Raw genomic sequence first — 14889 nt, 5'->3', positions numbered from 1 at the left:
ATAATACATATACACAGTAATACTGCCGATGTTTCATTGTAATTCTCTTAATTTTAAATAGTAGTTCCAGGAGTTGTCCATTCAAGATGTCTAAAATAAGCTAATTATCCTTAGCTTTAAGATACAGTAGGAACTACAATTTGGGAAGATTATTATATTGAACAAGTGTGTCAGATGTTTGTCGATGCTAAAAAGTCTTGGATGACCTCATTCTGTGAAACTGATTCATGTCACTGTCACTCAGTCCCTGGAGAGCTGCCAGTTGGCAGTTTAGATGTTCCAGTTCTCTACTGCTGTGTAACGAGTTGACCCCAAACTTAGCTATTTTTAAAAGTACATGCTACAGTCATTTTAGTATTTCCCAGTTTTTGTGGGTCAGAAGTTGGGAAACATTTGAATGGATGGCATAACCTTAGGGTTTCTCATGAGTTCCAGTCAGATGATAAAGCAAGAACATCACACGTCTGCAGCAATTCAAGCCTGGCCAGATACTGCTCTTTCCCTTTCCCAGTCTCCTCCTCTCTCTCTTCCTTACCTCTTTCCCTGTGTCTCGGTATGGTCTCGGCCTGTCCATCTGGCCTCTGGTTGGGCTAGTTTGGGCTTGTTTACAACATGCAGAATGGCTTTTGGTACTCATGGGTTTAGTAGTGAATGTTCTAGCACTAAAAGCTGGCATTGTTTTTTTTTTAATAACCTAACCTCAGAAGTTGTTAGCCTTACTTTTGCCCTGTTTGTTGGTTGAAATGGTCACAAAAGCCCACCCACTTCCACTGGGACAGAACATAAACCTTGTGTCCCCGTGGGGGGAATATCAGTGTCTTCTTGTGAAGAGCAGGTGGGATGGAAGATTTCTGTGGCCATCTTTGGAAGACACAGGCCATGTCAGGCTCCCTGGTCTCCCTGTGGTAAGGCAGCTCCTTCAATTCTCCACAGTTCTTTTCTTGCACAGAGCTACTGCCTCATGTCCTGCTAGGCAATCTCTACTCTCATAGCAGCCAAGTATATTTCCTGTGGAAGTGATCATCTTTTCTTTCTGTCTGCTTTACTACCTTCTTTTCTTTCCTTAGTAGTCCACATTTCAGTAGGATTTTCCTAAGCTTAAAATTTTTAAATGTATTGCCTAGAAATTTTTTGTGTTTTGGCTGGGGTTTCGTCTCTTTCAGTCACTCTGGAAAATTCTCCCATTTATTACTTTGAAGTTTACCTCTTGCCTCTCTCATTATTACCTCCACCTGTGGATGTTTACATTTTTTTTTTTTTTCATGAGGATATTTATATTATTCTATTTTCTTAAGTGGTTCTGGTGATTGAACCTAGGACCTCGTGCATGCCAGGCAAACACTCAGTCATTGAGCCACACCTCTGGGCCTATACTTTTCATATCTTAGGATCTCTGGACTACATTTTGAATAATCTGGTTCTGTCTTTAAATAATTTTTCAGTTTTATCTACCTGTTGATGAATTGGTACCCTATAAACACTCCATCTCTGGTCCTCTCTGTAATGCTTTTTTGTACAACATGTTGGGTTTGTGTGTGTGAGGTGTTATAGTGTCAAGGTAGAGAGTGCGGGCTTTGATGCCAGGCCCTCCCGGAGTAAGGATGTTGGTTGCTTTTATGGTCACTGTCACTAGCTGGCCGTGGTGCACCCTTGCTCTCTTCCAGTTCCAGTTTTTCTTCCGGGCTTCCTTTTTATTTCAGCCACAGTAGAGAAGATTATCAGCGTCTCTGTTCCTTCACCGTGTCCAAGCAATGACAAAGCCTGTGTGTGTTCCTTGGCAGGAGTGGGTTAACGTATAAATAACCTCAGGGAAACAGACATGTTAAAATAGTATAACAGCGAAACTACAGATTTAGAAGGAATATTATAAATCTGTGTTTTTAGGAATCCCTGGTTTTCATGAAATGGACATAAACACAGGCCTGTTTTCTTTGGACGGAGTCAAGTCCTCTTCCAACTCTTAGTCTTTCTAGAAATCAGCTTCACTGAATTATTCTCTCCTATAGGCTATTTTGGGACTTTTTTTCACTTTCCCAAATTGCTAATGAAAAAATCTCTTGTATTTACTTTTGCTTTATCTTACTTGAAAGTAAAGAGCAGAAACCATTATGGTGGTGTTTGGGACTCCTAAGACTTCAGAGAGATTCTAGTGAACACCTCATTGAGTTGTAAGAGGGTTTTTTTTGTTGTTGTTTTGTCTTTTTTGAGACAGGGTCTCGCTATGCAGCTCAGGCTAGCCTTGAGCTCACTTTGTAGCCCAGGCTGGTCTGGAACTCACAACGATCCTGCTGCCTCAGCCTCCCAAGTGCTGGGATTACACGAATGTGCCACCATGCCCGGCTGTAAGAGATTTTTATGTGTTAGTACAGAACAACTTTTTTGGAGAGACCCTGGCACTAACAGATGCTATCTTAGGATTGTGATGCTATAATTCATGTTCCTGAGAGTAATTCCCTATAATTATATTACCTTTTATAATTTTCTACCTCTTAACCCTATATTAGCCTATTTGACCAGTTTTTTTCCCTTTAGAAAGCTGGAATCTGAGGTCAGAGTGATCAGCTGATGAGTGGCCCAACAGGACTGAGCCTGGCATTATGGTGTCGGACTCTCCTCCTGAAATCATGTGTTCTTTACCATGTCACTGTTTTCTGTGGTTTCGGGTAGTGGATCTAGAAGGACTGGCTCTCTGGAAGTAATGTGCTCTAGGTTCATGTGGGGCGTTGTGTGCGGTCTTTGCATACATGTGGGTACAAAGCGCTCAAGGAGCTGGAGGTAGATGACGTAGAGTTGGGTGGTTTTTGTTTTTGTTTTGTCTGACATGGTTTGACTCCACCCTTTTTGCCCACTAACTGTCCCTTTGGTTTTGGATATTTTTTGCTTTCGAAGTCCCCACTGTTCTGCCAGCCTCAGGCCTGGAACTGTGAGCAGACTTGCTCCATTTGTGTGTAGTGAAAGAACGTCCCTCATGCCGCTGTCTGAGAGGGGCACCCTCAGCAGGTCTGGGGCAGCCCAAGGCTGATCCTGTCCCTTCACGTGCTTGAAACCCTCTGTTATTTTTCTGCTGCTCTCAGGATACAGACAAGAACCCTCTATCATCTGGCCCCTACCCTCCCTCAACCCTTCCTCATTTCAGTTTTCCTGTCAGTCTGGGCTTCCAGTCACACCAGCTTCCTTCCATTCCTCTAACACTCCCTGGATCCTGACCACAGGGCCTTTCTGCCTGCTGCTTTTCTACCTTGCTCCTTTTCTCCTGGTTCTGTCTCCTGGGACCTCTCCAGTCCCGGCTCAAGAAAGTCTTCTCTAGCCTTCCTGATTATTCTTCTTTTTATTTTTTTCAGATTTTTAAGCACAGTCTGGTTTTTTGCGTGTTTATCATGGATGTAACTTTTTACTTAAGTGGTAGTTAAGAGCTACCACTTTTTAAAATCCCAGCTAGTTAAACAGATCATCTTTGTAGATTTTTCCTCATGCGGCACAATTGTTCCTTGGAACAAAATCTTACCTTATCTGCTCTTCTTTCTGCTTTTGGTTGATGATCCTTTATAGATCCCTCTTCCCTGGCATTTCTCCATGACACCTCATCTAAACTTTGAAAGTGGAGGCTGGCTCATAGCTATTAAATCTGAAATATACTTAGACATTAATGAGGTCAGACCGCTAATGTTTGGAGGCTTATTCTTGTCACAGGTCAAAATAAGGACAGTTTAGTTTAAAGATCTTAATTAGCTTGATTTTTTATTCTAGAACTGGACAGCATTTTGTTTCATAAAGCAGAATTGACTTTCTGATGAGCTAAGCAGAAGAGGTCGGTTTTAAGACAGAGAAAGGCCGGGGCTGGGGATTTAGCTCAGTGGCAAAGCGCCTGCCTGGCAAGTGCAAGGTCGTGAGTTCGGTTCCCGGTACCGGAGAAAAACCAAAATAAATAAATAAATAAATAAATAAATAAATAAATAAGACAGAGAAAGGCCAATGAAAGCAGAAACAGAGAACACAAAAGTGGATTGGTCATTTTAAAGTTACTTTCCTTGGAAAGAAAGGACAGGGAGGCAGAAGGAGAGAAAAATAACTGATTGGTCAACATGAAGTTAGTTCAAGTTAACTTTCTGTGTAAGAATTAAGGCAGAGGGAGCTGTATTATGATGCCAGTTGGAATGAGCTGTTTGGGAAATTTGGCTGTTGTCTCATTTCTCTTGGTTTCTTGGGAGGGTAGACAAATAGCTTAGTTTCAGTTTAGTGACAAGGAACGTTAGCATGGGTGATTCCTTATTGACTTTTAGTCTGGTCTCTTGAGGCCTAGTGTGGGAGCCTAATCCAAACAATGGCCTGTGCATTTTGTTTAACCTACTCCTGTATTTTACAAAGTAGAAAAAGAACAGTTCTCAATCTGAGAAATTAATCTTTGCTATTCAGTAAAAGACAATAGATGTCAGGTGTAAAAATAAACTGTCTCTTCTGAGGTCTTCTGTGGTTTTTGTGCCTTTCTGAGGTCAGGGAGTGATCAAGTTTATCCCATATAGTCACACTTCCTATTATTTCAACGGATTGGGCAAGTTCGTTAATCCCTCACCCCACCCCACCCCACCCCACCCCACCCCACCCTACCCTCCTTTAGAAAAAAATACTTGCAGAGGCAGGAGAAGCAGAAACCCTAGCAGATTTGTAAGTGACAGAAAAAGAAGAACTCAGGGACTGGAACTTCGGTGCTTCTAGGCAATACATCAGTGCTAGGAGATACAGTTGTTACATTCCAGTCACATAGTGGACTAGTACTCAGCTGGGAAAAGAAGCAAACTCTCAATGTGCACAACATGAATGAACAGTTAAGCTGAATGAAAAGGAACCAGACAAAAAAGAGTACATACTATGTGGTTCCACTTATGAAAAATCACAGAAGTGGAAATCAATCTATAATGAAAGAAATAGGGTTGAGGGCTGCCTGAGGATGGAATGGGGGCAGGTCTGGATTTCCAAAGGACATGAAGATGTCTGAACACATCCTGGGCATCTTTAACCTGGGCTAGGAAGGTGCTCTTGAGGTGATGACTGGCCCAAGGTTATAGAAGCTCAGTCTTAGGAGTCCAACTTTTTCAACTCCTAACAAATCTACAAATTTAACCTAGTTAACACAGTATCAACAGGAGCTCTTTGCAACTGCTATAAACTGATGCTGTACCATCATGATCCACGAGTACTAAAGATGTTTGGTTCTAAATACAACAGGATTTCCAAATTTTAGCCATAGGAGGCCCTTACCTGAGAAAGTTTATGTTCAACTTTTCATCTCCCCTGATCATGAGCTTTAGAGAAGGTGACGTGATCTCTTGTTCATGTGCTGTGTTTGTTCCAGGAGGAACAGACCTCACATTCTGGCCTCACTTCAGTAGTCTGTGTCTTCCCACTAGGGCGAAGATGAATCAGTCACCCTCAAATCCTGCACACGGCGGAAAACAGACTCCATTGAGAAGAGGTTTTGCTTTGATGTAGAAGCAGTAGACAGGTAAGTGTTGGTTACACTTTCTCTAGAAACAGATATTACTGCATTTGGATTTCTTCTTTTTTCCTTTTAGTCAAAACTTTTTTACTTTTTTCTTCTCTCTCCCCGCTCTGTCCCCGACTGTGTCCATTTTGGGTTAGATCTTAGGCTTTGGCTGATTTGCAAGGATCAATATAACCTCTGCGTCTTTCAAATTCAGCACAGACTCACAGGATTTGTTTGCTTTTTTATTTTAATGTTAGCACTTCCATGCTCAGGAATGTGTATGTGTGGTAGATACTCAAAGATAACTGCCTGTTTACCTTGATTGTATCAGTTGAGGTTCTTTTCCTTAAATGAATACAAAGATTCCAAAAATGGACAGTAGATGTTTTAGTTAAATTTAAAAAAGCTTTTAATTACAATATTGTACCTACCACTGTATGTGTATGCACACCCAGGAAAGATACCAAACCACTTGCGAAATCAGTCTTTGGAGAGAGAGCTGTGTGTTGTATTCCTCGGGATTTATAGCGTCTCTCATTAAGTCCTACCATTTCATGGTGTTAAGCTAGTTTGACAGGATTCCAATTCTTTGAGACACTTTACTTGGCAACAGTTTAATTCTTTCAATGAAACTCACGTGTTAAGCTTATTTGAGCTGCCTGTTCAAGATCAGCAACGCTAGTACCAAGATCCTTAAATCTCAGCATGAGACTCATATAATACCATGTAATCTCTTTCTTTTATTTAAGAAAAGCCACACCATTTTGTCAAGCCAGTGCTGATATCCTGCCTGGGAAATTCACGAGTAGCCATCATCAGTGAGCTCTAAGGGGCCAAGACTGAGTGCCCGCCGGTGTGGGCAGGGCTTCTTGCTGACAGGGTGGGAATGCCTTCTTGTGGCAGCGGTCTCCTCTGTGCCATGCCTGCTGGAAGATGCATGTCTAAATCAGAAATTCATGGAAAGCAACCATGTCTCCTAAGCAATTTAGTTACTTACCTTGGGCTCTCAAACCTGACAACTTGGGTCCAAATTTTGACTTTGCTGCTTAGTAGCCCTGTGACTTTGGACAAGTTACTTAATCTCATCTGGTCTTGATGTTCTCATCTGGGAAGTGAATATTGTTATAGTTCCTGGTTCGTAGGATTGTTACAAGGATTCAAGGAGGTAATGCATGTAAAATGCTGAGCAGCATGGCAGATAATAAGTGCTCAACAAATATTAGCTGTTGCTATTTGTTGTCATTTGGCTTGTCCTCCATGTTCATCAGACTTGTACTTCCTTTCTCTTTTAAACATGGAGGAATATAATTTATAAGTAAAGGAAAATGCTCCTGCCCTGCACTGTGTGAGACTGTCAGAGGGAAGGTAAAGGAGAAGGATATGGAGCATGGGTGGAATTGGGATAGCAAAGGGGAATTGCAAAGAGCCTTCCTTATATCAAATTGGTTTTTATTTTAAGTAATCTGAAATCTGGATGCTTTATGTAGGTGTAGGCATCTTTTTTTGTATATCTTGATCATGGAATTAAGGGAATCCATGTTGTTGGCATCTGTGAAGATGTTCAGAAAGTATGTTTTTGTGGAAGGGGAGCTGATTTTGATGGCCATGACATGTAGTTCCTAAAGACGAGTGTGTGTTTGTGCAGCTGTGTGGAAGAGGGCAGCCTTCTGCTGCAGCTTTCCATCAGATTGAGAACAAGCGCAGAGATGCTTTGGGAGCTGAGTTATTTTCCATGTTTATGTCTTCGGAAGTACCCTGAGAAGTTGTGGGGAATTGCTTCGAGGCAGTTAGAATTCCCTGTTGTATATTAATCTCATTTCTACCTTTGCCAATACAGTATTTCCAGTACCTTCCCTCCTTTATCATGCCCCAAAGCCTTGGCAGGCCCCAATTTTAAGCTGAGAGAAAATATGTCACATTTGAGACACTGAGTGCGCTTAAGAAGTGGATTTTTCTGCAGTGCCTGTCTCTGGTCTGTAACAGCTCAGAACCAGGCTGCTGAATCTCCCCTGCAGGAGGAGGAAAGTCGGCAATTCTATGAAATGACTTATCTCAGTTTTATATAGGTCTCAGAGATAAGGTTACCCTTTGGCAGGATTCCCCTCCCCCTTTTTGCTCCAATGTCCCTCTGTATTTTCCTCACATACCTAGGAGAGGATGAGGACAAAACATTTTCATGTGCTGAGCAACTGCAAGGGCAGCCTGGGATTCTTTCTCCTACCGACGCATGGCTTTTCCTTTACCGTTTGCACTCTTTAGCGAGGAGGCCAGTGTTCTGACCCTGCTGTCTTTGGCCACAGCATCCTCAGCTCCACCTGCTGCCCACAGCTTCAGGGGTCATGGTGCAGCTTAGCATCTAGGAAGTGTGGAGGCAAAAGAGGAATGGTTACAGTTAACAGTGCAAACATTCGAAATGTTGCCTGAGTATGCTAATGATAGAGTATAGAAACATTTATATACTGGCTGTTGATGTGGTGTTATGTCAAGATACACATACATATCGAAGTGTGATTTGTGTGACTTTGAAAATGAGAGGTTGTGGGATCTTAGTGCTGGTATTTCAGAAGCTGTAGCCTTTAGGAAGTGATGTTCCAGGAGATTAATGGGTTGGGTTGGTTTGATCAAGGTCTCTTATTGTGTGGTAGGACTCACTTGCATTCTGCATTCACTGGGGTGCTGGCTAGAACTACAGATTCTAATGCCTACCCCGGACCCACACAGTCCAACGTTTTGAGGCTGATACCCTAAAATTCATATTTTCAAGCTCTTTAGTATTCATTATTCTAATGATTAGTGCATTATACCACCAGTATTTCACAGTACAGTTTCATCAGCACAGAAAATCATTTTTCTCACTAGAGACATTGTAACAGGCAACCACACTAAGACAAAACAAAGCAAAACAAACAAGCAAATAGATGTAAAAGCTCAGGCTCCTTTACCATGAGCTTGGTACTTACCCATACAGAGGGGAACAGTGTAGCTAGTAGAAAAGATCATGTCCAGTCTCTGACACAGATGACTTCACCAGGAAGTCAAACATGATTATCACCACGATAAAACCCTACCTTTTCGGTTAAAAAGTGCTCATAATGAAGGAAGAGGGAGACAGCTTCATGCTTTCTATAAGCTAGACACTGTTCAGAAATTATTTCATGTAGTCTTCATTATAACCTAGGAAGCAGGCATCCCCTTATTTCCACTCCACTGCTGAGGAGTCTGCAGTTCAGAAGGGCAAAGTTCTGTTCTCCAGGCTAAGTTGGGATTTGAACTGGAGGGTGTAGCAGCTTGTTCCAGGGTACACTACAGCCATAAAACTCAGAACGTTTTAGAAATGTTCCCGGGGTGCTATTGGTGGGTGTATTTCAGGGATGCTATGGCGTGTTCACTGCACAGGCATTGGAACTTGAGAAGTGCTGTTCTCACTCTAATCATTTGCATTTGGCATCATAAACTAATGATGCAATAAACTAATCTTGCTTTTGTCTACTTGGGTACTACTTTGTTACCTTTAGAAAGTTCTCACATGACCAAAGCAAGATGTTATGCAGATAGATCCTGGAACTAGGCATGTAGTAGTTGTTCCATGCATAATATTTCTTTTTTTTCTCCCCATACACCTCTTCTTTCACCTTTTATTTTTAAGGTGATGTTCATTTTTAAAAACTTTTTATCCAGAGAGACTATCATGAGTAGGAGAAATCAAACTTATTAGCAACCTTTTTCACCTTTTGAGGGGCACCAGTAATCAGGGACCCCTGTAGTGAGTCCCCAGTCTCCTACCAAGTGTTACAGAGCACAGGGGGAAGAAAGAGTAAGAGACACAACGGGTGCAGACAGGGATCTGGGATGATGGGTTGTTCTCGGGAACAAAAGACCACAAGGCACATAGAACCCTGGTATTTATTCATTATGTCTGAGTCAAGGATAGGGGTGAAGGGCAGTGGGTGATTCCAGGAACAGTGATGGCGACTATGGCAGGCTAGGAAGAAGGACAAAGCATTCTTGCAAGGACAAGGATGAGACAGGGGCCAATGAGGAAAGTATAGTTTCCCCACGTACCTTATTTACCTTACTGTCTCCAGCAGTTCTATCTTGTCCTGTGAGCGCCACTGCAGTCATTAGCCCTAGGGCTTCCAGCTGTGGCCAGAAACGAGCAGGGTATCTCCTCGTTTCAGTCTGGCTCAAGGGCAGGAGAAGAACGAGCTTTGGACATCCCTTAAACTCAATTTATAACTCATGGTCCCCAACATCAAATCATTCTTGCTGTTTTATCAGTTGACTGTTTTAAGCATATCCCAGTGTACTGCTGTCAATTTGTTAATCCTAAAATCATAGTGAAAAGGGGTCAAACCCTGACGTGTGGATCCTTCCAGAATCCTATTGTGACTCTTTGCCCCATGAATTAGCTGGAAAGCAAATTATGTGTTAATCTAGGGCTTTGGGATTTAGAGCTGAGGTCTTGAACTCGGTGCATTAAGGTTCCTTTTTAAGACTGAATACATTTAAAGAAATCTTCTGATTCTCCTCCCTAAGTTCTTTTAGCTTTGATATTTCAAAACTAGGTCCATACTCTTTCCCATGGGTTCTACACCCATCTTACTGGTGTCTGCATAATTTCTGAGGCTACATCTCAGTTAGTACCTTTTCCCTAGTGCCTTCCTCTTTTCACAACTAGTTTGGGGCGAAGTTCAGACCTGAACAACTCAAGGTCTGTGGCTTATTCTGAGCAAATATTTCACAGGCTAATATTAGCTCTTTATGGCTTTCATTTTCTTTCAGAAGAGTTTTATTGTCCACAACATTGAACAAAGTTAAGAGAATATTTTTTTAAATTTCTCTAATCCCAAACTTAAAACTTGCTTAGAACATGGTATGATGTCCATAGCTGTAGGGTATTGCCACGTGCTGAGAAGGAGAATCTTCGTATTTTCTTAGAAGGTGTGTTTCATAGCAAATCATGCCCCTGCTAAATTCATATGTTGAAGTCTTAGTCTTTAGTTTCTGAAAATGTGACCTTTTTTGGAGATAGGGTTTTATAGAGGTTATCAAGATAAAATGAAGTCATTAAGGTAGGCACTAACTTACCACAACTGGTATCTTTATCATGTGGGGAAATGCAGACAGAGACAATATGGGCAGAGGGAGATACCCTCAAACATGAAGCGGAGATCAGGATGATGGTCACAAGCCAGAGAATGCCAGACTGCCAGCAATCCACAGAATCTAGAAGGAAGGAATGGATCTTAGAAGGAACCAGTCTTGCTAATGCCTTCATTTGAACAGAGGTAGAAGGCTCTGGATCTCACAGACAAAAAATTTCTATATTCAAGCCACTAAGTTTGTGGCACTTGGTTACAGCACTACCAGGAAACTAACAGTGTTAAAGAGGGAGACTCCCAGCAAAGCAGGATCCTGATGGTCTTTTAGATGGAATGCCCAACACCATTCACGTAAATTACCTTCCTTATTCTAGTTACTCCTGTTGATAGTATTATTATCCTCATCCTTCTTTTGTAGTGGTAGCCTAAGCCTTTATTAACTTAAAAGAAAAATCACCTCTTTTATACCTTCATAAGGAAGCATTCTTTGGTGTCTTTTTATTACTTTACCCTAGACCCTGCTTTTGAGGTTTATATTTTACATTGGTTAAGTGACTAGACCTATCATTTTTTCTTTAATGTATGACAACTTTTTTTGAGAGTTTAGTGTAAAATTTCTAGGTGGAAAGATGCTATATCTTATAAAAAACCCTTTTTATGAATTGTTGTGTGAATTGGTAATACTTGCTGGTGTCTGAATTCAAGTACTTTGAATAATTAACTCTATGGAAATACTTTGAATAATTAACTATTATCTTATGGAAATTAATGAGCAAATGTAGGGAAACATTTGTTTAAGCTAAAGAACCATAGTGGAAGTCATTTTTCCAGTATCTCTGGATGTGTTTATTTTTCACAAAAATCTCTCACAGATGTATGTGACACATGGATATTTTCTTCCAAATGTTTTTCAGGAGGGGCCATTAAAACATATGGAAAATAGTCGAAACAAAAGGCTTTTGATTCACTGGATCAGCATAGTATCTTGGGAGAGGCAGTGTTTATACTTGGGGGAAAGGAAACAATTAGAAGATTTTATATTTTCCCTGGAACTAGCTGACTCCAACAAAAGTCCATCCATATGAAAATCAGGGTGTTAAATGCCCCTTGCCCAGCATTGACACTGTCCAGGTTGGGCAGCAATGGCTAAGTTGTTAGAAGTGGCCAGGGTCCTTTGGGCTAGGTGTGGAATAGGGCCAGGACAAGAATAGTTGATTTTTTCATGCTACCTCCCTTCGGCTGTAGAATGCACACACAAACACGTACAAATATTCAAGCAATTTAGGTATAAAATCCATGCTATTAAGTGTTCTAACAAACCCGGGGAGCCAGGGTGCCATGAGAGAATGTGATAGCCAGGCAGACTTAACTCTTCTGTTCCTACAGAGATTGATAGCATGAGTGAACACCCCGAACTTTTCTCCTTCTTTGCTTCCTGCCTTGTTTATTGAGCTTAATTATATAGTAGAGCCTTCTAACAGTGAGGGATATAATATTCATGAAGCTCTATGAATTTGTTGATCTCTCTTTCTTAAAGCCGCATCTAATTTTCTTTCAAGTCCTCCTTTTGTCAGCTTGTAATAGGTAGAGGGAGACTGCTCTCCTCTGAGCCAGTGCCAATGACAGAGGGGAAAGAAACTCCCAACGTGCTAGATGTCTGGGATGAATTCGTGTTCTCTAAAATCGAAAAGTGAATTTTAGGAAGAACAGAGGTTAAGAGCAGAATATATTTATTGGGGGAAAGAAAGCTTCTATCTGAGAGAGACAGAAGGGGTCCCGAGTGGGTTGCCAAGGACTCTGCCTTTTCTAGGGATTTTTATAGAGCAAGTCCATGACATGAGGCAGGTCCAAGGTGGGCATGAGGTGGGACAAAACTATGGTCAACCAATAAGATTATGAGTATAATTGCTCAGGTAAAACTGATTAAATCGAGTTCAAATGGAGAAACAAGTCACCTAGCAAGCAGACGTGAACACAAAACAGGGGCTTTTCCTGTAGGGGATTGGGTTACTGACTCTTCCTGACTTTTTTAAGGTAATCAATACCTATTTAGAATGTCAATCCCTGATGTTTATCCTTAGGAAATATGTGGGTGCATTTGTTTTATCTTTTGCCTTGAGGTCTGGCCCACAGCTGGAGGTGCCTGTCTCACCCACAGTTGCAAGGTATTTTGTCTTCTGCTCTGGCTTCTTCCAGGGCCTAGCTGTATCTGACTGCCTATAATATTTATATCTAACTTAGCTGCCTGTAACACCAATCTAGCATATCTACTGTCAGTCTGTCTTTTTCCTCCCACCACTTACCCTGTGTTTGCCTGGCGATGACCTTTTTTTGTATTCATTGGCTGGGTTTTTAACTAGGTATATTTTTCTTACTTCTGTTCATTTCTGATTGTCTTAAGTGACCTTATACACAGTTCTTAATACAGTACTATGTGCATGTGGTTTTTCTTTTTAAAATTTTTTTCTTTTTTTGTTTTTTGAGGCAAGGTCTTAGGATATATCTCAGGCTTGCGTCAAACTTGATGTGTAGCCCACGTTGGCATTGAAATGGTGATTTTTCTGCCTTAACCTCCTGAGTGATGTGATTATAGGCATTTGCCATTATAGTCAGTTCAGTTTTTTTATGGTGATGCAATTTTGAGATATATTATTTTGTTCTTTTCCTTTGGGACTTTGAAGAGACTAGTAGAGCTTAATCAAATCAGTTGCTAATTAAACTAAAATTTTGGCAAGTGCATATATAACTTACATGTTAGTATAGGTAGGAGGGAAAACTCCAGGAAAATAGAGGATTGGTTAAATTCAGAATAGTAAAGGCTAGGAAGATTTTTGGAAGATCTAAAAAGTCTTCCAGAACTCTCCAGCCAGTCCATCAGCATGCTCATTTCAAGTATGTTTTTATAGCAGGCTGAGTGTTGCAGGTAAAAGATCAAAGAAACTGTAAGTTTCAATTAGGCAGCAGTCCTTTACTGGCTGTGTGACTCTTGGCCAGCGGTTTAACCACATCTGTAAGATAGGGCTCCTTATAACTGCCTTACAGAATTATTCTGAAGATAGACTGCAGTAATGTTGATCTCTGATGGAGTACTATGTCTGGAAGGGTTGTGCCTTCGCATTTTATTTATTTAGTTTTATATCCTAAATCCTAGTAATTGTTCTTACAGTGAACTTTAGCTTGGGTGGTGCTCTGAGCCTGCTTATTATCTTACAGTGTCCCAACTTTTCAGTGCTCTATAAGAGTGAATGCAGGTGCATTGGAAGTATACATGCAAAGGGCCTGCTAAGGGAACATTCTGTCTTAATTATGCATGTGGTAACCTTTTATTTGTACACATTTCCTATAAAAGATAAAGTTTTATACCCCCTCCAAATTATGATTGCAAAAGGAAAATATACTCATTTTAACATAAAATGATTTTATGATTTTTGGCTTGGTATGTGATATGTGTGCATGTACTTGGTTTGCGTGTCTTTATGAAAATGTGTGACTGTGAGATTATCTGTTTTCCGGAAAGACTCATGTTATATAACAGACTTTGTTTCAGCATTCAGCCTCTAGATGGCAGTTTTGTATATGTATTAGTAACTAGTGTATTACATGGTCAAGTTGAAAATGAGCTGTCCTTTATACATCAACAGTTGAGGAGTGTGTATGTGATTGTGTGTTTTATGCAGAAATGATTACCATGTGTATATTACTCCCTTAGGAAAAGGTATTCTAAATGATTTGTTTTTTTTCTAGAAGTTCTTTCCTCCCACCCTTTCATGGATCATTCATACCTCTTTCCTGAAAAAGCAAATGTGTTAGCTGGGTCTCTGTTTAAACATTGCCGTCTATCTGGCCTTCTGAACTAATAATTTACAAGGGACCATCTGAGGATGGTGAACGTAACAGATGCATGATTCCACTATACAGCGTGTGCTGAAAGTTAGGTGGGCCTATTTTTCTGTCTTGGTGCACTGTACCTTTATCTTGTGTAACAGATGAATCCATTTTTCCTGGTTTCAAACTTCCTGTCCCTCCCCTTCTTGCCCTGTGTTTGGAATAATATTTGATTTTGCCTTCCTGCTGGTTGGATTGGAGTGCTGGACTCAGTGCCATTGACATTTCAGGCAGGAAATGGCTTTTCCTTCCTCAGAGGGTGTTACAGTGTTCTGACTTCCATGATTTGAATAGGGAAGATACCATGCTTTCTGAATTGCTTCTTGAATGTTGTGTAAAATAAGCTCCAGGCAAGTTCTTATAGTCTTTAGAATTCATGTAGTGAGACCTCGTCATTGAGCGTTTTGGGTTTCTTTGTTT

At 40.9% G+C, this 14889-nt stretch overlaps 1 protein-coding gene across 1 annotated transcript in view; it reads left to right on the top strand.

Moving 5' to 3' along the window:
- The window catches only part of Arhgap26 (Rho GTPase activating protein 26), a gene marked incomplete in the record, with an annotated part of 431142 nt that overhangs the window by 139860 nt on the left and 276393 nt on the right, over positions 1–14889 (top strand). The window contains 1 exon segment of the mRNA XM_013512302.1: positions 5406–5500. Within this exon segment, the coding sequence (XP_013367756.1) occupies positions 5406–5500 (95 nt within the window).

Source organism: Chinchilla lanigera, unplaced genomic scaffold, assembly GCF_000276665.1.
Source record: "Chinchilla lanigera isolate Chin_1 unplaced genomic scaffold, ChiLan1.0 scaffold00014, whole genome shotgun sequence".
Taxonomy (NCBI): Eukaryota; Metazoa; Chordata; class Mammalia; order Rodentia; family Chinchillidae; genus Chinchilla; species Chinchilla lanigera.
The sequence above is the reverse complement of the archived record's forward strand: the minus strand, read 5'-3'. Positions and strand labels throughout refer to the sequence as shown.